This window comes from Littorina saxatilis, linkage group LG7 (assembly GCF_037325665.1).
Source record: "Littorina saxatilis isolate snail1 linkage group LG7, US_GU_Lsax_2.0, whole genome shotgun sequence".
In the NCBI taxonomy this organism is placed as follows: domain Eukaryota; kingdom Metazoa; phylum Mollusca; class Gastropoda; order Littorinimorpha; family Littorinidae; genus Littorina; species Littorina saxatilis.
Genome location: NC_090251.1, coordinates 8,399,009 through 8,424,008, shown reverse-complemented (window position 1 = coordinate 8,424,008; position 25,000 = coordinate 8,399,009). Strand labels below are relative to the sequence as shown.

Genomic DNA, 25,000 nt, shown 5'->3' with positions numbered 1-25,000 from the left:
GTTCAAAAATCCACCTATGGTAGTAAAACAAACCCAAAACTACCCAACGACGACATCTGTGAAGCTCGACAGTTTCTTGTTCACGCGAGTGCATAAATTAACCTATAGTCCAGGCCACTTATGATTTCACCTCACAATAATGACCATAGAATTGATTTATATCACAATACATAGTACCAACCAAGAAAAAACACATATGAAAAGTCCCGGTGAGAAACTGGAACAATTAATTTTTTTTCGGGCTTTTTCGATATTTAAAAAAAAAATTTTAAAAAAAATTAGCAATTTCTTGGAAAAAAATGAGAACCCTATCATGCTGCATATCAAATGAAAGGGCTTGAGCTGAATAACAAGAATATTAAGCTAAAATCCATTTCCGGTCAAATGCTGATGAAATATTCAGTAAGGACTTTATTTCCCGCGGTAACGGTGATCATACCTGATGACGAAAAGCATCATAACAAAGAAAACCCCTTACATGATGCATAATTCAACCTAGATACCTATCTGACTCTATTTGAAGTATTTCTACAGTCCTAGTGACTCCTACCTCAAATATTAGTCTCCTCCTCCTCTTCATCCATGGGAAGCATCGAATTGAGGCAACTTATTCCACGGCACTGTCCACAGGCAGTTGTGCAGCTAAGGCCGACCTTCCGGCAACTACAGCGTTGTGAGGAACAGTCAGTAGTGCAACCACATCTGATGATGTTCATTAACTCCTCAGGGGCTGGAGGAATGTCAGTGTGAACAGGAAGCAGCTGTCCCCGCTGAAGCTGAAACCCCCATTCTTCAGGCATGAGCTCCAGACTGGTACCCAAACAAGCCCACTCCTGAACCTGGTAAAAGACCCTGTGGCTGCAGCTGAAGTAGGAGGCAGGACTTTTGGCTGAACTTGCTTAGAGCCGGTGAATACTTTCTCGTGGTACTTTACCAGCCGAAGCTTGTCAAGAGTGTCACCATCATTTCCTTTGTAGATGTCGACTAACAGTTTCTCTCCTGTCTCTGCAATCATCTGGTGATCCAAATTAGTCTGCAGGAAAACCTTGGCACTATTTTCAAACAGTTTGTTCTTTTTTTGCAGTTTCTTCACTGGGACACATTTTCCGACACTGAAAGGCCGAGAAGTTGTGTCACAGCCACTAAATGCATGCGCAAATAAGATATTCTTGCACACATTGGGGCCAAGACGGCTCTGCGTTGATCTGATGTCCCAAAGTCTTGTTGTACTTTCCCTGCTTGAGGAGAAGAACACATCCTTCATGTCTGACTTGACATGAAACAGAAGAAGAATGAACTTGATCAAGGGATTGCTGCATCACGGAGACCAGGTCTGGAAGTGTTACCTGTTCATAATCTCCAAATTCCAGAACCTTGACAACATCTTGAAAAGCACGATTTATCACTGGGTTTTCAGGACGACCTTTTGGCTTCTTCCCCTTTGCTTCATCAGAGAAAGACTGAGGAATTCCAGATCCTTTTCGAAAATTAGTGCTGCACACGTTGTGGTAGACTACATCATAGGCACAACAGTCAGACGCAAATGCCAGGCGACTGTTGACTTCATTGGCCCATTTGTCATCATCCCCCCTCACCCCACACACTTTCACAATAGATTCCTGAAAACAGTCTGTTCTTACTGGAATTAGTTTCTCAACTTTTCTGTTCCTCAAAGGCTCTGTGCTTTGGCAGCAGAAGAGACACTGAGCCTTGAAGTCGAAATTATGATGAGACCGGAGGCTTCTCCTCTTCTTAACTGGGGAGGGGGTCCCTTCTCTCACACTCCGTTTCAATGCTGCAATGGAATTGTGATGAGTGTAGTCCTTGCGGTATTTTGCGTGAACCAGCTGTCCTGCTTTGACCTGGAGGTTGTCCCCTCGTTCTATGCTAGCAGAGTTTATCCCAGAGCAGCCCTTTTCAGTCAATTTCACATGATCCCCTGGTTTTGTCGCTTGTTCACAGATCGCACAATCCAGGTTCAACGGAATGTTCTGCAACAAGGGGAAAAATGAAATCAATAATGATCAGCAGTATGCTGGACGCTTGACGAATAGATGAGTCGAAACTGAGCGCCTGTTACTCAGATTTTAAATATACACAGTTATATTTACATACAGGGGGGGGGGGGGGGGGGGGGGGCTCAGTCAGTAGTGCGCAGGATTTGTAATCTGACGACGAGAGTTCGAATCTGCCTAGGGGGATATTTTCCCGGAGTTAACATTTGTGCTGACTCCATTCCCTGAAAGTGGTGGCATAGTGTAGTGGTAATGCACCCAGCTAGAAATTGAGGGGTCATGGGTTCGAATCTTGTTTGGAGCCTATACCTTTCCCCCATCCACTAGACCAGATGTGGTGTGGTCTGGGTGCTAGTCTTTCGGATGAGACGATAAACCGAGGTCCCGTGTGCAACACGCATTCAGCGCACGTAAAAGAACCCACGGCAACAAGAAAATTGTCCCTGGCAAAATTCTGTAGAAAACCCAACCTAGTAGGTAAACAAATACACAATGCACACAGGGAAAAAAAAGGGGGTGGTGCCGGTGTGACGTTTTCATCTTTCGCCGTGTTGATCTGTATTTCGATTCTCGGCCTCGTTGATCTAGTATAAACTCTACACTGAACAAAAAAACACCCTTCGATTGTACTGATGAGCGACCTTGTGTACCCTACATTCATGGGGCCAAATTTGTCCAACCAATTTGTTTTATTTAACTTGAAATTTGATTCATCCCACAATGTTTCCTTCTTACTCAAGGGACGTAACCACTCGGTACACGTTTTCGAAGAAATCGATTTTGGGGATGAAATCTATTAAATTTCACCACCAATTTTCTTCAAATGCAAGAAACTGACATGCCTTTCGTCCATACATAATTTCACTTCTTAATTTTACTAGGAAACAACATTTCAGTCTTGCGTATATATCGAGGGGGAAATATGTACACAGGCGAAAGATGAAATCGTGACACCGTACTATGGCGACGCGCTATCACTGGGAAGAGCAGCCCGAATTTCACGCAGAGAACTCTGCCGTGACTATAAATATATACCATACCATACCATACCATTTCTTAGATCTATATTAATTTAGATGGGTGTCTGTAACAGGGCGAGAAAGCGTGTACACATGAGTGTGCTGTGTAGTGTGTTCGTCTTTCACTTTCAGTTTCAGAATCACTTTGAACAGTACAGTACGAAGCACGAAAAACTTCTTACGGCGTATGCATGTTAGTTTTTCTACCTACTTTGCTTCAATTGTTACTGTAATGCACTATTAATCGTAAAATGTGCTCACTTACCTCTGTTTTGTTCGTCGATGACTCAACAAATGTGCTGCTCGAAGATTCAGCAGCCATCTTTGTTTTGGAGTCGTCTAGTCAAATCAAATCACTACACTGAGCTAATCAACTAGATCTATACAGCAATCAATCGCCAAACGTGTTGTTTAGCCCATACATGGTGTTAGATATCTTCACAGTGTGAAAGAAGTGGAAACAAAGCCCTATTGTTTGCCAGAAATGGTGTTATGGGACGGAGGATAAAAATACTCAACTCCCGGCTGCACGCGCGTTGCAGTAAAACTATGCGACCGCATTCCGATCTCCGCCGCACAAGAGCGTCCGCTCACCGAGACGTAGGCCCAACAAAACAGGCAAAAAAACAATACTATCTATCCGAAGATTCCTTGGGACTTTTTACAGCATAAACTAGAGACACTGAGGAGTGTAATACAATTAAAATCAAATCTATGGTCATTATTGTGAGCATCAAGTAAGCAGCAATCATAGGTGCGCTGTACTACTAGTTATTACGTGGTGTACGCACAGATTCGTGACGTAAGCGTCGTCTGCTTTGATCATTGATGCCAAGATACACGATCAGATTCGCCAGTACGTTTGAGACGGACCGCCCGAAACTGACCACAAACCGACCGTGTAGCATGCGAACCGTACGTCTCACAAGCTTGATAGCACCCGTCTCGGCCCATCCGTTTGAAATACAGCAGGATCTATTCCGAACGGATCGCAAGGAACTTCCAGTTCCAGTCCCTGAGCGCACTTCAGTCGACACCCACTTTACAAATCATCAAATGGCGGTCAGTTCAGCATCAAAACTTGCCGATTCGGAACCGAAATATTTCATAAACCTGAATCTTGGTGAGGAGTTGGAATCTATGGAACCATGGAAGTAAAAACTACACAAACCAGCAACATCGGGACCTGTTCCTACTGTCCATGCAGCAGACGTGGGGTGAAATGAAAGGTAAGCGTCTGGATCTAGATTTGTTTGCATTCATGTATTGTAAGGTCTGTATCAAAGATGGTTTGTCTGTCTCTGTCTCTATGCTTTCCTTGCTGTACGCTTTTGTCTTGAAGGCAAGTATGTAGATCTACATTTCTCTCCTGTTCCTGTCTCAAATCTGCCTTAGCCGAACTCAAGTTCTACGTTCAAAACATGTACAGTATCTACCTCTTGGCACATTGCCTCTTTTAGTTTTACAGTGTAAAATTATCTGACAACTTCTATCATACTGTAATCAATGTGTCATCTGTTTGGGAAAATGCTGTCAGTTTCAGAGTCTAGTGATGTGTTGATTTATACCCTACCGTAATGTATTGCGTAGTTGAAATGATAGAGAAAAACAAAACGCAGCAGCAACGATCATTTTTCATGACTGTTAGCATTCAGTCATCTTTATGCTCTTGGTTTAAATCAAATTTAGCTTAGTCACGAACACAAGGCAAATAGTGGCTGACTCAGTCACTGGGGTATTCGCATAAGAAGGCTCTCTTGCCTTGAAATTACCAAACAATAACACACACACGCACTCATTGCCAACCAAAAAAACCGCACACGCACACACACTGTGACCCCGCTCATGCATACTGTGAGACACACACACGCACATACCGTCACACACACACACACACACACACACACACACACACACACACACAGCCATACGCATGCACAGAGAAAGAGGGAGAGAGATGACAAATACTAATTTTGCTTTGCTGCTTTTATTTCCTCCAGTTAATGCCATCAAGACAAACAACAATCCTTCGTAATAAGGGACTTGACAGGGACAGATGACATCTACACTCCAAAGTGAAAGTACTTGCAAGAGCATTTAATTCTTCTGCCTGTCAGTGTCATCAAGAAACAACCTTCAGCCACAAATCGGGTAAGCTTGACACCAGCCTGTATGCTGTAGCTTCAAAAACCTGTTCAATTTACAGATCTAACAATAAAAATAGATCGGTGGGAGTGGAGATTGATGTATGCTTTGGCCTTGGGTGTGTGTGTTGGGGGGGGGGGGGGGGGATGTATGATACATATACCAGACATTTAAAATCAAGTGAGCTTACTGTACACCATGTAAACAAGGTATGTGTAAAACCTTTTCAGTCCATCATCATTCCGTCTGGAGCTGTGGTTTGAACCATGTGTTCCGTTTGTACCATTGTGACCAGGTGGGCATCGCCACCCATTAGGCATAATGCAATCACACTCACTCACTTGGTTGTGGGGAAAAAACTCATTACCAACAACCACATGCACAGTTGCATTGTGCAAGTCTGGAAGATATCTGGCAGGGGGAATGTTCAGTGTATTTTGATTTATTAGGTGTGAATGTTGAACGTTTGTATCACTGTTCCTTAAATTCACATCCATGTCAAACATCACACAAAGATAATGAGCGTCAATGATGGCAAGAAAAATAGCGGAATAAAAAAGCAAATAGACTTTAGAAATATAATATTACATAATTAATAAGAAAAGAGATGTATAGTATTCTTTTTATATAAATTTGAAATGGGCTGTGTGACTGTTTACTGTGCTTTCTTTTTTTTCTTTATTCTATTTTTTTTAAAGATACATTCAACACAGTCTTTTGTGTTTGATGTTATTGTAATACTATATATATGAAAGTAAAAGAAGTAAAAACATGTTAAAAAAACAAAACAAACACAAATTTGATGAACTGTTCTTGAAGCTCAAAGTGTCACGGGTCGTCTCGTCTATGACACACACGCAGTTAGGAAACAGCCACAAGTCTTCTGTAATGACTTCCACTTCGGCCTGTGTGTGTGAAGCACCTGCAAAACACACACACACACACACACACACACACACACACACACACACACACACACACACACACACACACACAGACAAGTTTATTTGCATGTTTACATTGTTTTTGAAATCGTTTAAACATGTTCCTCAATGTATGTTTCAGGATGACACATTTGACAACAAAGAAGATAAGTTCTCAAAGTTGATCTGGATTACCTGCACAACGACCATGAAAACAAAAAAGGGGGGCGGGGGGGGGGGGGGGGGGGGGCACGGAGCCTCTGGGCCCTTCCCAACACGACCCTGAACAACCTTAACCAAGAACCAGTTTTGGATGACGACCCTATACTAGGCGGATCACCCGAATTTGGGCCATCGGCTGCTGATGTCAACACATCTTCAGAGAAGGTTCAAGACCCAAAACGTGTGTGGCAACAAAGAACACAAATACAAAGAAAAGGTTGGAAAACCAAGAGGCTGTGTGCTGAGGAATATTAGCTCTGTGCTGCAAAAGAGATTAAAGGCACATTCCTTCTCGTGAAAACAGTTCTAGCCTTGGCACAAAGCTTTCATTGACGGTGGGGTTTTGCTGACTCGTCGAAGACGACCCATTTGGAACTTCGTAAGGAATTTCACGCTGTTTATCCTTATCCTTGATGGCGTGGGTCGTGTACGATGCATACTCTGCAAAGAGGCGGCAAAACGTTTATCCCCATTCGGATTGCGTGGATCATGTACGACCCAAGCTTTTTACGTTGACTCCTTATTTGGAAGGTATGGGTCATACACGACCCACATCATCCGGACTGTGTAGTCCAACACATGATCTGGTGAAGGCTAGGAGAGTATGCCTTCAGACCAGACGGACATAAGTACAACAACAGAACCCATCACAACATGGGCCATGAATCCAGTAAATGAACTCAAATTAGTGCACCCCCCCCCCCCTTTCAAATAGAACAATCAAATCTGCATCTAAATCAGTCATTGTCAGTGTTGTTCACATATCTTGTCTAACATGGACGCTATGGCATGCTTAAGCGGTGTAGGTGTCTATCCTCTCGGCAGGCATAAAAGGCAGTTTTTGGAGCCGTTTAAGCGGGTAATGAGACCAAAAAAATGATACATCTGAGTAACTCACAAACCCATTCAGCATGGGTGGGAGCCCAACATATTGCCAGGACTAAACATTTTGGAAGGCCGGGGTCTAGGGTGGCAGTGCCCCCCAGCCGAAAATGAATTTTAGCATTATACTTTATAGGGAGGGTTTAGGTGGCCTCTCCTGACTAAATCTTACAACAAACAAGTTTTTTTTAGAGATGCATAATATATTATATATTTGTAACTGACCAGCTGAAAATGAATTTTAGTAATTCAAGAGGGGCTATTACTGTATTAGTATTCTATTAGAGCCTCTCCCAGGTTTAAAACTGATAACAGCTACCACAAAAATTAAAATGGGGGGGGGGGGGGGGGATGTGTAAGAATGCACAAAATCAAAAACCTCTATACTTGAATTTGGTGTTTGGTTGCACCACTCTTGCTAGGGGGTCTACAAAAACAAGTTGTATACACATTTCAAGAAGGGTTTTAGAAGCATCTCCTCGCCTAAAGTTAAACAAAAACTTAAAATTGGAGATGCACAACATTTAAAACAAGAAGGGCAAAGCCCATACGACTCACATGCTTTACACATTTTTCCTACCAAAATACATGTGACCTTGACCCATGGTCAAGGTCATCCAAGGTCATGCAACACAAAGCTGTTAATTCAAGACATAGGAAGTACAATGGTGCTTATTGGCTCTTTCTACCATGAGATATGGTCACTTTTAGTGGTTCACTACCTTATTTTGGTCACATTTCATAAGGGTCAAAGTGACCTTGACCTTGATCATATGTGACCAAATGTGTCTCATGATGAAAGCATAACATGTGCCCCACATAATTTTTAAGTTTGAAACAGTTATCTTCCATAGTTCAGGGTCAAGGTTACTTCAAAATATGTATACAATCCAACTTTGAAGAGCTCCTGTGACCTTGACCTTGAAGCAAGGTAAACCAAACTGGTATCAAAAGATGGGGCTTACTTTGCCCTATATATCATATATAGGTGAGGTATTGAATCTCAAAAACTTCAGAGAAAATGTGAAAAATGTGAAAAATAGCTGTTTTTTAGGCAACATTTATGGCCCCTGCGACCTTGACCTTGAAGCAAGGTCAAGATGCTATGTATGTTTTTTGGGGCCTTGTCATCATACACCATCTTGCCAAATTTGGTACTGATAGACTGAATAATGTCCAAGAAATATCCAACGTTAAAGTTTTCCGGACGGACGTCCGGACATCCACGGACGGACGGACGACTCGGGTGAGTACATAGACTCACTTTTGCTTCGCATGTGAGTCAAAAATCTTGTAAACTTAAAGGTATTTGGAAGTATCCAGCTGAAAATGAATTTTAGCAATGCAATAGGTGTTATTTGAGCCTCTTCTGACTCTGAAAACAGCACACAATTTTGTTTGTTTAAAAAATATTATTGGGGGGGGGGGGGGGGGGGGGTAAATGAATGCATAAAATCAAAAACCTCTATACTTGAATGTGTTTAGTTGTATCACTCTTGCTAGGGGGTCTACAAAAACAAGTGGTACACATTTGAAGAAGAGTTTTAGAAGCATCTCCTTAAAGTTAAACAAAAACTTTAAATTGGAGCTGCAAAAAATTATTTAATTTTAAGTCTGTTTCACTTGCTAACTTTCTAAAGGGCTCAATGCATCAGAAGCTAAATACCGCTGGTTCATAGATCAGGAATGCAAGTTTTCTGTTCCACAGCACTGAAGGTTTGTGAATCCCTGCAATAGGAGAATATAAAGATGTGGGTGAGCCGAGTTTACAAATAGCAACTATGATGCCACATTCCCCTGGATGACATGACATGACATTGCTGCCCCCTGTTAGTCACTCTGACATGGTGAAAGGTGGCTGACCTGGCACAACTACATCTCACATGAACCCAGTGTAAACAACAGCTGCCAGGGATTAACACAAAAAAAAAGGTATAAAAAAAAAGTTGCCAAATTCTTCCTGGGAATCCGTCTCCGAGGGAAGAAATCCCACCCCTGGCATTGCCTTCAAACTTTCGGATGTTTGTGCTAACACATGTCGTAAAGTGCATACTGAGTTTCAAGTTGTTTGAGACATTTAATAGGTCTGCTGTTATTTGTCATGTCAGAAACAAATTAAATTGACGGTAGGTTTTTGCTGACTCATCAAAAAAAATGATTTGTTGAAATCTTCAAAAACAATGACAGATGCGCCACATACTCACATTTCATGTACTGTACATATTTTATCAGACATGGGTGGTATGAGGATTTCAACGCGAAAGTACTTTTTAAGAAGTTGACTCATTCCGAGCGCTGAGCGCAAATGTTGGCCTACGCCTAGCAAAGCTCACTGCCGACACACTTAACTGATCAATGGCTCTTGAAAAAGCATTTTTCAAGAATTTGTGTGTGCGTTTAAACAAGTGCGCTGTAAACAGCCAATGTTAAAACTGTTTTCAATTTAAAGGTAAATTGAAGGTTTCATTTTTCTAAATGCATGCTAATTTTAATTTGTTTCTGTTCAATCGGACAGGGTACCTCTTTATTATCAAAATTCTTTCTGGTATGTCGCATAACATCAATCAATCAATCAATGAGGCTTATATCGCGCATATTCCGTGGGTACAGTTCTAGGCGCTCTGCAGTGATGCCGTGTGAGATGAAATTTTATACGGCCAGTAGATTGCAGCCATGTCGGCGCATATTTACCTTTCACGGCCTTATTCCAAGTCACACGGGTATGGTAGACAATTATTAACTGTGCCTAAGCAATTTTGCCAGGAAAGACCCTTTTGTCAATCGTGGGATCTTTAACGTGCACACCCAATGTAGTATACACGGGGGGTGGTAGGGACACCGAAGAGAGTCTGCACACAAAGTTGACTCTGTGAAATAAATTTCCGCCGAACCTGGGATCGAACTCGCGCTGACAGCGGCCAACAGACTGAATACAAATCCAGCACGCTACCAACTGAGCTATATCCCCGCCCCTAACAGCAGAACTAATATCTCTAATGACTTGGTATTTCGTGTGTAGTTTACGACATGTGTTTGCACAAATCCCCGTATTCGTAAGTTTGAAGGCAATGCTTTGCGAGTTACTCAAATGTACCATTTTTTTGTCTCATTACCCGCTAAAACGGCTTCAAAAACTGCCTTTTATGCCTGCCGAGAGGATTGACGCCTACACCGCTCAGCATGCCATAGCGTCCTTGTTAGACAAGATATGTGAACAACACTGACTGATTTGGATGCAGATTTGATTGTACTGTCTAAGGACATGCTAAACATGTTTCGATTTAGTTCTGATTTTTTTAGATTTTTTGATCGCGGGAACCTTGATTTTGCGAATTCGATTTTGGGATGTGTCTGTGTTGTAGGTTCCACTGTATTGACACTACCTCATGTAAACTCAATCTGTTTTGTGAACAAGGTATGGGAATTAATGAACTTTTCAGTGATATATTTGGTTTTACAATCAACAGCCTCATCAGAAAGATCTGACCTCAAACGCATCTGTGTAGTTTTTCTTATGACGAGTAGTGTATACTATACTCAAAAACAGAAAAGTAGAAATGTGGGGTTCTTATCTGATATGAAATAAGAAAGCATGTATTGCACAGGTTGACACCGCAAAATGCAACCCACAAAAATGCTAATTACTGATACAGCCTTCCGCCGAATTACTTCATATTTGGTTTACATCAATTTCAGCTTATGCAAGGCCTGTCCACAAAGTGGCAAATCTGTAGGTGTGATTTTTTTGCAACAGATATTTTATATTTTATATTTCTTTCTTTATTCTTATCATAATTGCATATTGCATTCAATTAAGTCAAGTGCATTCTTTAGTTTCAGTCACACTGAGACAGCAATTTTGTCATAACATCTTTTGACCATGGGATAAAGTTCTACATGAGTGAATTCTGAGAACTTTAAAAAGGCAAAATCTTTAAACCAAGTACCTTTCAGGCTCTGCGGCTGATATGTCTCATACTCCAGGAGTAGATGGATGCACCTTTAGTCCATAAGCAAATGCACCAGGTGTTGATGTTGTCATACCAGAAGTCCCAGGTATATAGGCTGACCACCATGGCTAAAAATTATTCAGGTCAATCATTTTTAGATCGTTAAGTACACTGAACCTAAAATAACACTAACAGACAGTACATGTACATAATAGATCCAAGGTACATGTATATACAAATTAGGAAAGAAGTCGTACAATGTCATTGAGAATATCACCGAGTCTGATAATGAAATTAATTCAGCATTAATTTGCTCCACCTGTACTAACTTATCATAGTTATGAAACAAGTATACAGGCAACAAGTATTGTTGTGTTTAAGGCAAGATTATATTCATAAAGTAACAAACAGCATACATATTGTATCGAGAAAACAAAGAAACTTCACAATCAACGTTTTCCCCATAAACCTGTTTTGGAATCGATCAATCTTCAATTGCACAATAAGATGGATTGCAACTGTCTTTTTTTCATCGTTTACAGATCATATAAACTATCAACTGACTGACCTATTACTTTGTTTGGCTTTTTCATAAATAATAAATAAATTGCATGCATTCCTGATTTTGTGTGTGGATGTGAGACCGTGCATGGGGATTTTTATTCTGTGTGTACTATTAACTGCTGGATATAAACATACAACTACCTGCTTATAGAAGTTAGATCAAGAGAAGAAGCACCACCTGCCTGTGTTCTGCTTGGCACAGTTGCAGTATGAACGTAGCCTCAATGCTGATTCACAAAATGTAAAACATAAATAAAATGAGCAATTAAAAAAAATGTACAATACTTTCAAAAACACAATGCATATATTATTATTATGTCCAATAAAATAATCATTTAAAAACCTCATGAAAACACAACCAACACCCACAGGGCCTAACAGACAGAGCCACAAACACCAAGGGCACACACACACACACACACGTACAGTGTACACATGCACACACAGGTACACACGCATGTATGTATGGGTGCATGGTCCGAGGGGCATTAAGCCTGACCAATACAAAAAAATGGACAAACTTTGGCAGATTTAGGCGAATACTCTTTGGACATTTGGCCGATAGGGACATGAAAGTTTCGAATAAAGTAAAAATAAATCGGCGATTGGCAGAAGTGCCGACCCAAACGACATCCCTTCTGTGATAATACTGTTATAGACTGTGTATTTTAACACCATAATATTCCAAAGGGAGTAGAAAAAAAAGTACAGTGATACCTGCGGTGAAAGGACAAAAATGTACCTGCAATGCAGGGGGCCTGTCATAACAGGTATAATCTGGTAGAGATAATAGAAAAAGGACAATATTAGGTGTCCTTTGAAGGGAGGTGTCCTCTCATCGCAGGGGCCAACCATCACAGGTAACACCAGAATAACAAATCTCTTACAGAATCGCTGTCAATGTGATGTTGGGATCATAATCAGGATCATCTAGTCCTCCTGATCCTCTCCAGACTCAACTGTAACTTCAATTGTGAGGCTAACCAAAGAAAAACAATATCAGTTAAAATTACACAAGCTATTAGGGCTCTAAAAACAAAAAAATAAGGTGCGTGAAGCAATATAAAACATTTAGTCAGTCGTTACCAAACTAAAAGATCAACATGACAAACCATGAGTCATTGCTGAGACTACATTTAAATAGTCTCGGGTAACCATCCCCAAAGACTGAGATGGGTCAAGCCTGCAGTCTCCGCAAAGCATGCGACCATGGCACCTGTACACCTCACTTTCGCTCGCAGTTCAATATGTGAAAAAACAGCTCCTGTCAATCTGGTACAGCACAGCAAACCATGTGGTATTCTCTATGTGTTTTAAAACTAACATGCACTCCTTTGCTTTAGGTAGTACAAATTGTGTAAAGCCATGGGAAACATATGTTATCAACTCTTAGTCTTAGATCCACTACACTTTTCAATTAGTACTACCATTAGTGTAGCTGTCTTGAGCTGCTACACATAACAATGAAATGCTGAAAGCTAATGATTGAGGGAAAACTAAGATAATTAAGTAAGATTAATGAATGGGTACATGTGTCACAAAGAGCCCCTATACCTACAATAGTCAAAGCAGTTTCTGAACATTCCAATAATGACCTGAAAAATAATTACTCAATGCACAATTTATTGCTTATTGGAATCTACAGAATTAACCAGTTCCTGACAGAAAACAGAAAAACTTATTTGAAGAATTTATCATTCACTCAATGAGAATGAGATAGTTTTGGCCAAGCAGGATCGACACACAGAGTTCAAGAAAATAGAAAAGGAATGTATTTGTTCTGATCAATCATAAATGAAACAAATCCCAATACCCATTTGTAACCATAAAAGGATTTTATCATACACAGAAATTTGCAGTATTCACATTAATCAACTTTATTTTATAAATATTGTTTTAATACGTATACAACAAACAGCATGTGTTTTGAACACACCCACACAATATTTATCAAAGAACAAGAAGAGCAAACGCTCGATCGAGTCACTTTCGCAGTTCTGAATATTATATGAGGCATCAGATGGACAGGAAGAAATTGCTATTCACAACACAATACAGATGTAAATAATTTGATGTAAAGAATAATCCTATAAAGTTTGAATCAAATCCGATGAATAGTTTCAGAGATATGATATTTCAATTTTTTTCCTTCAAGACATACCTGTGACCTTGAAAAAGGTCAAAGGTCACCAAAGCAGACGTCAAAGTGTAGAGGTCACTGGGAGTCACGTTCACATAAAATTTGAGCCCGGTCACTTTTATAGTTTCCGATAAAAGCCCAACGTTAAGTTGTGTGTTGCCGAACAGAAAAGGCTAGTTATCTCCCTTGTTTTTCTGATAACGTTCGTAAAAGGCTACAGATGTAAATACTTTGATGTAAAGAATAATCCTACAAAGTTTCAATCACATCCAATGAACTTTGTCAAAGATATAAAATGTCTAATTTTTCCTTTGACGCTGACCTGTGACCTTGAAAAAGGTCAAAGGTCAACGAAACCATCGTTAAAGTGTAGAGGTCATTGGAGGTCACGACTAAACAAAATATGAGCCGGATCGCTTTGATAGTTTCCGAGAAAAGTCCAACGTTAAGGTGGTGTCTACGGACGGACGGCCGGCCGGACGGCCGGCCGGACAGACTAACACTGACCGATTACATAGAGTCACTTTTTCTCAAGTGACTCAAAAACAACTCACTCTAGTGGGTCAATGAAAGACTGAGATAGCTCTTTCTGCTTCACAGTCCTACCAGCTCTTGATCCATGAAACTTCTTGTCGCTGAAAGCAGCATATAATGTTAACTAATCAACAGTTCTCTCCTGCAAATTCAACTACAATACCACTATACTTTAACTCTAGTCTAAGTGAAACCATTTCTCAGAATATTTGTTATTTCACGCAGCTTTCTTCATTATTTTCTGATGATCTAGACACAGATAGTGACACATATTTTCAAACATGAAAAAATACAAAATATGAATTATGTAACAAGCAAGCTCACCCTCTTCTCAGAACATCCTGGTCACCATCATCATTTCAATGCTTGTTAATCTACAACTGCCACAACGTCCTACCAAAAAAAGACATGATGTATACGTGATATACGTTAGGCGTGAGGCATGATATTCTATGGCCCAGCAGCCTGAGCTTAATTGTTATCGTTTACAAATCATAATATTATTTAGTATCAACTAACTGTTTGGCTTTTACACCAATAACAAACACACTTCCATCTTCATATATATATCTCTATAAATATAATTATGACTTTTTTTGTACTATTTATTTTATTGATAATTTAAAACATACAACTACCTGCTGAGATCAAAAGAAGTACCGCCTGCCTGTGTTCTGCTTGGCATTGTTGCTGTAGCCTCAATGCTGATTCACAAAATAAGAAAAATTAAGTAAATGTCCTATAAATAAATAATGTTCAAGACTCATGAAAAACACAAGCCACAACCACAGGGATACACAGACATGGCCACATACACACACACACACATTCACACAGGGACACACACACACACACACACACACACGAGGGCACATAGAACACAGGGGCACACACACACACACACACACACACACACACACACACGAGGGCACATAGAACACAGGGGCACACACACACACACACACACACACACACACAGTGTAGAGCAGAAATCGCACAATGCGCCGATAGATCTATGTTTTGTAATATTTCATTTGCATAGTTCTATAAATAGTATCATAACAGACGCAAATGGCCGCAGAAAGAAACGGTTCGCTTATCCGAAATAAATCGTCAAACATCTCGTGCATACATTTTCCTTTTTACAGGTTATAAATTGGGAATCCCAACACCACAAGCAATGATGACTAAACGACACTAAACAAGACAGCAGCTTACGCAAGTTCCCAGTAATCAAAGCAAACGCCGAACGCAAAGTATCGACAGTTTGTCAGGGCAACGGGCACTTTTACTGACTCACGGTGATACATTTCTGCTCCACAACAAATCCCTCCCACCCTAATTCAGTAATTCTTTGGTCAATTTACTTTTCACAAACAAGTCCAATATACACTTCCATCACATAACATAAATAGCATCCTAAACATCTCATGAAATGCATGAAAAAATACCCACTTGTTCAGCAGGTGACGAGCAAACTGCGGATTGGTGATGAATCCAAATTAATTCTTCACTTCGTTCCAACGCGCAAGCTCCTCACCGATATACACGCGCGACGTGTCATAGTTACGTGCACGAGTGCGTTTTCGTTTCTTCTTGGTTGAATCCGGTACAGTCGGCCGGGGACCCTTGCGTTTTGTTCTTTTCTTATCACCCTGGTTCGATACGACTGAATGAGCCTCCATTTTTTCCTACAAGCTCATCAATTATGTGTGACCTAGTTTGCTTGTGACGTGTCATTCTATGTGCATGTGGTGATCATCAAGATGATGCAGATCTAAAAATAATTAAGAAATAGGCCAAGGACCGGCGGGTCCGAGTTAAAAATTAATTCGTAAAAAAATTGAAGTTCTTGACTCCTTGGATGGAAGTCAATGAAACTTGGTATTTATTCAAAGGAATAGATGCCTGAGGTATGACTAAAAGCCCCAGGGGCTCCGTGCACCTGGATTTGACAAGTCCAGTATCTTTAAATCTTTTGGAAAGGTTACGTAATACTAATAGTAATACGACACGCTTAATATACACGTTCACAAAAATCCTCACACATTCTGGTCAGCCTATTGGTCATAACCTCTGAAATTGTCAAAGCAATTCATTGGGAACTTGAGCAGATATGGCTCTCTCAGTGGAGGACCCCCTCAAAAATGACCGCAACACGTGCTTTTTTGGCCTCTGAAACGGTTGACACCTACCGCCTTTGACAAAAGGCTCACAAATACTAAAGACGTAAGGTACATTAAACAAAATGTTCTGAACGGGAAATTGAATGGCCATTCCAATGGTAGTCAGAAGTTTGGTAAGTGCACATTCTGATTTTTTGCAGATTTTAAAATACGGGGCATTGGTTTTTGTCAAGTCGATTTTAGAGGTGACCTTGTTTGACAGGCGGCCACGGGATGCCTATACAAAGTACCACCAATCGAACAAATGATATGAACAGTAGACATGATTACCTTTTCCAGCATATTCGTTGATGACACAACCATTTGTCGAGGATAGCGTAGGCACCCGGTCTGCTCCCCGCCTAAAAAAGGCCAGTGCCGTTCCGTCTTCGAGGGACTGCGTGGGTTTCATTTCGGAGTTTTCCTTCTCCTAGACGAGTTTCCTTCCATGGATGATGAGCCTCCTCTACCCTCGTTTTGAATTCAGAGTGGTCTTCTCTTAGGATAGCTGCCTGCCAGGGTTGACGAGCCTATCCTGCCCGGCTATTTGACCCATAGCTGGAGGTTGGTTCGTGGGGATTTGGGCGTTTCCACACACCGGTGGGCCCGCATGCCGCACGTCTAGGGGCCAACCTCCTCCGAGTCCTTGTAGTCTAGCCTGGGGCCTTGCGGTACCCAGTTTACGCCTGTCGCCGCGATGGAGGCACTACATAGGGCTTGTTGTGGAGAGGTTATTGTACTGGCAGGAGAGACTGACGCATTCTGCTCTCTTTTCGCATTGTCCTAAAAAGGACAGACGGTGCTAGCCAGCGGTGAGGGCTGAAAGCGAGAAGTGACAAGCACAAGACACTTCGCCAACACACTAGACACGTCACACAACCGTTTGGCAGGCATTCCAGCATATAAAGTTCAATTAAAATGGATTGTGGTTTAACGCTTTTCTGAACGTGCGAAAATTGTTGCAATAATTTGTTGGCCAAGTTTATGTTAAAATATAGTCGTAACTTGACAAAATGTAAAATCTTAACGTTGGGGTTATCTCGGATGTTTTAAAGCTAGAGCTTCAAAACTTTACACACTTCTAGGGCTCGATGATCTCCCGACATGACCCCAGTTTGCTTGACCCTCGTCAAATTGTGGGGTCACAGCGGGGTCATGTTCGGTTCATATTAACTTAACATTGAGGATTTCTCCGATACATTTCTCTCACTTGTAGGTTTTGATAATCTCCAGTAATAACACACATTGATCAAATTTACAACAACAAATCAAATGAGTCACCAAGGTCAAAAAAATGATTTATTATGGTTTTTATGCTGTTTTTTGTGTCTCTCAACATTTGAAGGGTATTGAGTATGAGGTTAGTGATGGTGGTGGGGAGGGGTTTGGGGCGGGGCGTGTGTTTGTTTCTGGGATATTCTTAGGCTTGAATGACTAAATAATTTGATATGTCAGGTCGTATTAAAATCACATTTGGGGCAATTAGTACGAAATCAACATTCGCTTGGACTTTATTTTATAAAGGTAGAACAGCAAAACATTTTGACTAAATGTAAAAACTTTAACGTTGGGGTTATCTCGGATATGTTTGAAGCTAGAGCTTCGAAACTTTGCACACGTATCAACACGACGGAATGCACGCGTTAGATCGACGTTACATGAAGCGACTGAAGTGACTAGCTGTGTGTACGGATATTATTCGTACAAGGTAAGATAGAGCCATATGAATGGGTACACTGGGAGACAATGAGTTAAAGAGAAATGGCGTTTGTCAGACTCGGTGTGCTGACAACGATCTTCATGGTTTCTGAAAACCTTGACGACGCATTGCACCTTCCCGAGGAAGGGTTCACACATGCGCTTGCTACTGTGTTTGTTCTTCTTTTTTCAGAGATTACCGCGTACTATGCAAACTATTCCTGTAGCTGCCCGCGTTGCACAAAGCCTGCGGAGAAAAGCAATCTAGGTAAGCCATTTCTTGTTTGATGTGTGGATGGATGGATGGATGTGTCATTGTACTAATCAATGAATTGATTTTGACAATTTTTAGACAAATAAAATTGGTGCATGTAATTGAATAAGTAAGGATGTGATAAAGGGACCATAAAGCATACAACATGCAAATTAGTAAGGAAAAATAAAACACACACACACACACACACACACACTCACACACGCACACACACACACACACACACACACACACACACACACACACACACACACACACTTACTCACGCGCTTTGCTCGTTTGTGTCCACAGCACAAATTGTCTACAAGAAACTGTCGTATTCGAGTTCACTGTGGCCCAACTCAGCAGGGCCCTGCGGGGCGAACAATGGCGATACCGATGGCGGGTTTTCTCTTTATCCCACCAAACCAAACGGCTTTCACACCTTTGAAGAGGACCAGCGTGGTTGGTGGTACTGTGATTTGGATGGTTATTTCACAATCGCCAAATTCCATTGGACTTTAAGAGCCCCCAAAAGCTGTACGTGATTGAGCTATTGTGCTTTTTAATATATATGTAGAGAGAGAGAGAGAGAGAGAGAGAGAGAGAGAGAGAGAGAGAGAGAGAGGGAGAGGGAGAGATCGAGAGAGAGATCGAGATCGAGACAGTCAGTGTTCCTCCGAGACCACGCTTGCGGTCGAGGTTTATTTATTTATTTATTTACTAAGGAGATTTCTATAGCGCATAACTAAAAGCACTATGCGCTTTACAATATCACTAGGTATAAGCACACGCAGACATACTCTGATTAAATAGAACTTAGCCTAGCAAGACATTCTAAGAACACTAAACATTTGAGTTCTTACAAACATAGAGAAATAAAATTAAATACAAAGATAAACAAAGACTGTCGAGATCTGTGTAAAATGTCATATTTTGGTTAAAAATACAAATAACATTCAATGTATTAATCGAATCTGGTTAGAATTTCTTTTAGTTTTTGAGTCACTTGAGAAAAAGTGACTCTATGTAATCGGTCAGTGTTAGACACCACCTTAACGTTGGACTTTTCTCGGAAACTATCAAAGCGATCGGGCTCATATTTTGTTTAGTCGTGACCTCCAATGACCTCTACACTTTAACGATGGTTTCGTTGACCTTTGACCTTTTTCAAGGTCACAGGTCAGCGTCAAAGGAAAAATTAGACATTTTATATCTTTGACAAAGTTCATCGGATGTGATTAAAACTTTGTAAGATTATTCTTTACATCAAAGTATTTACATCTGTAGCCTTTTACGAACGTTATCAGAAAAACAAGGGAGATAACTAGCCTTTTCTGTTCGGCAACACACAACTTAACGTTGGGCTTTTCTCGGAAACTATAAAAGTGACCGGGCTCAAATTTTATGTGAACGTGACTCATTGTGTTGTGAATAGCAATTTCTTCCTGTCCATCTGATGCCTCATATAATATTCAGAACTGCGAAAGTGACTCGATCGAGCGTTTGCTCTTCTTGTTATAATTAAACGCACACAAATATGCACCATTGTGTAGCCTCGGCTGGCCGCTAAATATAAAGTTTGGTCGGCCTCTGACGTCGCCTGGCTCAAAGAAGGGAAATCCAGTGTTCAATCCATACATAAACCTTTGTTTTTAAGTCGTGATAAACCGCAGTTTCTCAAAGGAAATATTTTGAATATAACACGGATTCCTGAGAGAGAGAGAGAGAGAGAGAGAGAGAGAGAGAGAGAGAGAGAGAGAGAGGGAGGGGGGGAGTGAGAGAGAGGGGGGGGGAGAGAGAGAGAGAGGGGGGGGGGGGAGGGAGAGAGAGAGAGAGGGGGGGGGGAGAGTGAGAGAGAGAAAGAAAGCAAACGAGAGAGAGTTAGTGGTTTGCGTGCTCGATGTGTTTGTGTGTGTGTGTGTGTGTGTATGTGCCGTGTGTGTGTGTGTGTGTGTGTGTGTGTGTGTGTGTGTGTGTGTGTGTGTGTGTGTGTGTGTGTGTTTGAGTGAGAGTGTATGTGTGTTGTCCGTAGTTTTGTAATTAAGGTTGATAGAGACTAAAAAAGTGTTATATTGATTTGCTGGAAGAAGATAATATTACGTCTTTCCATTTGAACGCTCACCAAACGGGAACATCATAGGTGCCCTACCTAAAGAGCGAGCAATTTTGCAGATTGTCTCGAACACTTTTTGGACCCATCCTGAACTCAGGTCAAAAATGAGTTACTTCCCTTTGGGTCTCATTCTATCGATGTAAACTGGCGATAGCCGTGGATCGATGATTATCAGAATGTTTTTAGACCGTGGTGCGTTTTTTGCGCTGGACCTAACTTTTAAAATCTAAATAATGAATTGACAGCTTGTTACACAAACATTCTTTAATCATAACATAATTATTTTTTCATCAAGACAAGATCAGTACAATTCGAAGTGGTGAAAGTTTGAAAAAAGAAAAGCCCGGAAGCAGGGTCACGCAAGGGTCGTAGCAGACGACGGTTTATGCATATCGCCGTTCCTCTCAACAGTCAAAAGCCATCGCTAGAGTTCTTGTGAACCACAGCCGTTTGTTTCGTGCATAAAAACGTGCTATTGTAGATAAGCTCACATCGAGTCGCATTCACATTGTAAAAAAGGGAAACTGTGTCACACGGGTTCACGATGGCTCAGGGGTAAAATAAACCACGCAAAAATAAATTCTTTAAAAATTGTTCGCTCTTTACGGAGGGCACCTAGGATGTTCTCAATCGGTGAGTGTTTAAATGAAATGGTGTTTGTACTGTGTGTAAAACCTTGACCGTATCTGTGATGGTTTACGGGAGGCTTACTGTGGCTTTAAGCGTCGACTTCTTTGAACGAACCATTTTCCAAAACGTTTTCTTCGGTAGTAGATGTCAACAAAAGGCAGCCATTGCAGACGACGAGGACGTCACGTAACCAGGACGAACGAATCGGCAGGCCTGTTTTATAATCGCTCTCCATATATGGAAGTCACCGTGACTTTGCGAGTCGTTGGAAACCGCTCGGGCCTCAAAGTTAACGCCTCTTTGCAACGAACGCTCGCTGAATGATATAGGGGAGGTAATCAACTTTCTGTTCGTTTGCAAAACGGCATGGTTCATGTGACAGAAATGGCAGTTGTTGGGGTCTAAAAATCGGCAATTTCACACGCTAATCGATGAAAAGGAACACAAACACGAATGGTATGTTTACAAAAGGCAATTTTATTGCATAAATATGCTTCTTTAGATAAATTCAAGTGTGAAACATTAAAGTTGACACATTCTACAGTGTAAATTTGCAAAAATCGAAAAATGGTACAAATGACACAATTTTAACAAAATCACTGCCGCTCATGGCCTGAACGGAACTCCTTTGAACGGTTGGGACGGGTGAGTTTGGGCTGTATGTTCAAAATTGTAGCCATTCCCCGCCCGTCCCAAATCAACGGTAATGGAACCCTAAAGGTCCTCGTCTACATTTTCTCACAGAAATTGACATTTTACAGCTAAAATTCTGAGTCTATTCACTAACATTTTCAAAAAAATCACCCCCCCTCCGATCAGAAAGGACGGAGCCAGGTTAGCCGTTTGAAAATTCATTGTAGTATTTCAGCATAGTAGGATATCCGTATTTGGAACATAATGTAAACCGGAAGTTTTCAAAGTGCTCAACCACCCATAATTCATAGAGGCGAGCAGCCGCTTCCTTGACGAAAGTTATCTGGTAAGTTATTTTATCAGTTTATGCAATACATTCTTGTCGTAGATGACTTTTTAGTGACTGCAAACAAGGCTCCATATTGCAACCAAACTGTGTCAAGCAATGTGTTTGCTCGGTTCACGTACTGTGTTCGTTCGCCATTCGTCGACATGACATTTTAGCTGAGTTGTCGCATTTCAGGGATCCTCTCACAATCAATCAATCAATCAATCAATAGGAAGCTTATATAGCGCGTATTCCGTGGGTACAGTTCTAAGCGCTTGTCGAAAGTCAATTTTACGCTTACAGCAGTGCACATTACGGTACTTTGTTTTATGGCGGTTAACAAAGAGGCTCTGCTGAATAATTCCGTTCAGGATTTAAGAAGTCATAATAAAAGTAAAGCAAACGCACATGACTAACGCTAATTGAATGTGTCGAGACGCACAGTTCCGATACAGTGACACACGTGCACTGACAATGAAATCTAAAATGCATGCAATCGATCTCATTTGTATTTCTACACACAAAAACATTTCGACTACAAAATAAGGATCTGAATCAAAAACAATTGTATTTTCCAACAAGAGTCCTTGATTTGTGTGCATTCATATTTACATTTAGTCAAGTTTTGACTAAATGTTTTAACATAGAGGGTGAATCGAGACGAGGGTCGTGGTGTATGCGTGTGTGTGTGTGTGTGTGTGTGTGTGTGTGTGTGTGTGTGTGTGTGTGTCTGTGTGTGTGTGTGTGTGTGTGTGTGTGTGTGTGTGTGTGTGTGTGTGTGTGTAGAGCGATTCAGACTACACTTCTGGACCGATCTTTATGAAATTTGAAATGAGAGTTCCTGGGTATGATACCCCCAGACTTTTTTGTCTTTTTTTCGATAAATGTCTTTGCATTCATTTTTACATTTAGTCAAGTTTTGACTAAATGTTTTAACAAAGAGGGGGAATCGAGACGAGGGTCGTGGTGTATGTGTGTGTGTGTGTGTGTGTGTGTGTGTGTGTGTGTGTGTGTGTGTGTGTGTAGAGCGATTGAGAGTAAACTACTGGACCGATCTTTATGAAATTTGACATGAGAGTTCCTGGGTATGATATCCCTGGACATTTTTTTCTTTTTTTTCGATAAATGTCTTTGATGACGTCATATCCGGCTTTTTTGTAAAAGTTGAGGCGACACTGTCACACTCTCATTTTTCAATCAAATTGATTGACATTTTGGCCAAGCAATTTTCGACAAAGGCCGGACTTCGGTATTGCATTTCAGCTTGGTGGCTTAAAAATTAATTAATGACTTTGGTCATGAAAAATCTGAAAATTGTAAAAAAATTAATGTTTTTATAAAACGATCCAAATTTACGTTCATCTTATTCTTCATCATTTTCTGATTCCAAAAACATATAAATATGTTATATTTGGACTAAAAACAAGCTCTGAAAATGAAAAAATAAATAAAATTATGATCAAAATTTAATTTTCGAAGTTAATTTAAAAACACTTTCATCTTATTCCTTGTCGGTTCCTGATTCCAAAAACATATAGATATGATATGTTTGGATTAAAAACACGCTCAGAAAGTTAAAACGAAGGGAGGTACAGTAAAGCGTGCCATGAAGCACAGCGCAACCGCTTCCGCGCCAAACAGGCTCGTCACTTTCACTGCCTTTTGCACTCGCGGCGGACTACGTTTAATTTCATTCTGTGAGTTCCACAGCTTGACTAAATGTAGTAATTTCGCCCTACGCGACTTGTTGATTAGTTTACGTAGACTATTACCCGCAACACCGATGTAACTACAGATCTCAATTCTTTTCCAACCAGTTGAATCAGATATCTAGATTCTCCGGTTGAATCTTCGAATGCAGATCGTTTGTATTTCTTAGGTATATATATATGTGTGTGTGTGTGTGTGTGTGGGTGTGTGTGTGTGTGTGTGTGTGAGTGTGTGTGTGTTTGTGAGTGAGTGTGAGTGTGTGTGTGGGTGTGTGTGTGAGTGTGAGTGTGAGTGTGTGTGTGTGTGTGTGTGTGTGTGTGTGTGTGTGACATTCGCGTGGTGGTATTCGTGAATAATTGAGCGAATGGAAGTATATGTGTTTGTTTTCTTACCTGATCACGTTTAAAATGATTCAATTATGCATTTATAGTTCTTAAAAATGCCAAACGTGTAACTCATTTTACAATTGACATAAATAAACTGATATTGCGCTGTATTGCCTGATAGGTATAAGCCACGTATTGTATTCACTTATGATTCATTCCCGTCAATAATAACCGTTTGTCCATTTCTTAGATTGTGTCTTTCATCATTTTTGTTTGTTTTTTGTTTTAAAAGCTGTCCATTTCGATACCCAGGTCGAATTAAGCAGGCTTTTCTCATGTCTCAACTATGAGCTCAACCTCATCTTCTCCACCCGTCAGAAGAGACAGGACAGGGCCAGCAGGTGCGGTCGTGTTGTTTGTTAGCGCAATCGGGGACGTTGAAGGGGATCGAGGACACAGAGAGGCCGCATACGGACAGCTATTCAAAAAGCTGCCGCCAAGAGTTATCGGGAAGAAAGATCCAACTCTCTTACAGTGAGTTAATGTTTTTATAAATGTAATGGTTTGAAAGTTTCTTCTCTCTGCTGTTGCTTGGGTGCCTATATTAATCTCAGTTATTCAAGTGTAGGCTGGTTGTATATTGCAAATGAGTGTGTGCGTGTGTGCGTGTGTGTGTGTGTGTGTGTGCGTGAGAGAGAGGCATAGAGAGAGAGAGAGAGAGAGAGAGAGAGAGAGAGAGAGAGAGAG

General features: G+C 40.8%; 1 protein-coding gene and 1 long non-coding RNA gene across 3 annotated transcripts in view; one reads left to right on the top strand and one right to left on the bottom strand.

Annotated features, from left to right (window-relative positions):
* LOC138972052 (uncharacterized) overlaps nucleotides 1–25,000 on the top strand; it is a 542,426-nt gene that overhangs the window by 64,886 nt on the left and 452,540 nt on the right. The window contains exons 3-4 of the mRNA XM_070344892.1: nucleotides 18,451–18,525; nucleotides 18,823–19,050. Coding sequence (XP_070200993.1) covers nucleotides 18,451–18,525; nucleotides 18,823–19,050 — 303 coding nt within the window. The remainder of the gene's footprint in view (nucleotides 1–18,450; nucleotides 18,526–18,822; nucleotides 19,051–25,000) is intronic.
* Nucleotides 5,006–16,364, bottom strand: LOC138970606 (uncharacterized). 2 transcript variants are annotated; one of them, XR_011457015.1, is made up of 8 exons: nucleotides 15,850–16,364; nucleotides 15,033–15,098; nucleotides 14,719–14,787; nucleotides 14,415–14,495; nucleotides 12,608–12,699; nucleotides 11,862–11,947; nucleotides 11,154–11,284; nucleotides 5,006–6,101 (listed from the first exon to the last, which is right to left on the bottom strand). It is a non-coding gene; the product is annotated as an uncharacterized lncRNA (long non-coding RNA). The 2 variants fall into 2 exon arrangements; XR_011457014.1 differs by lacking the exon at nucleotides 14,719–14,787.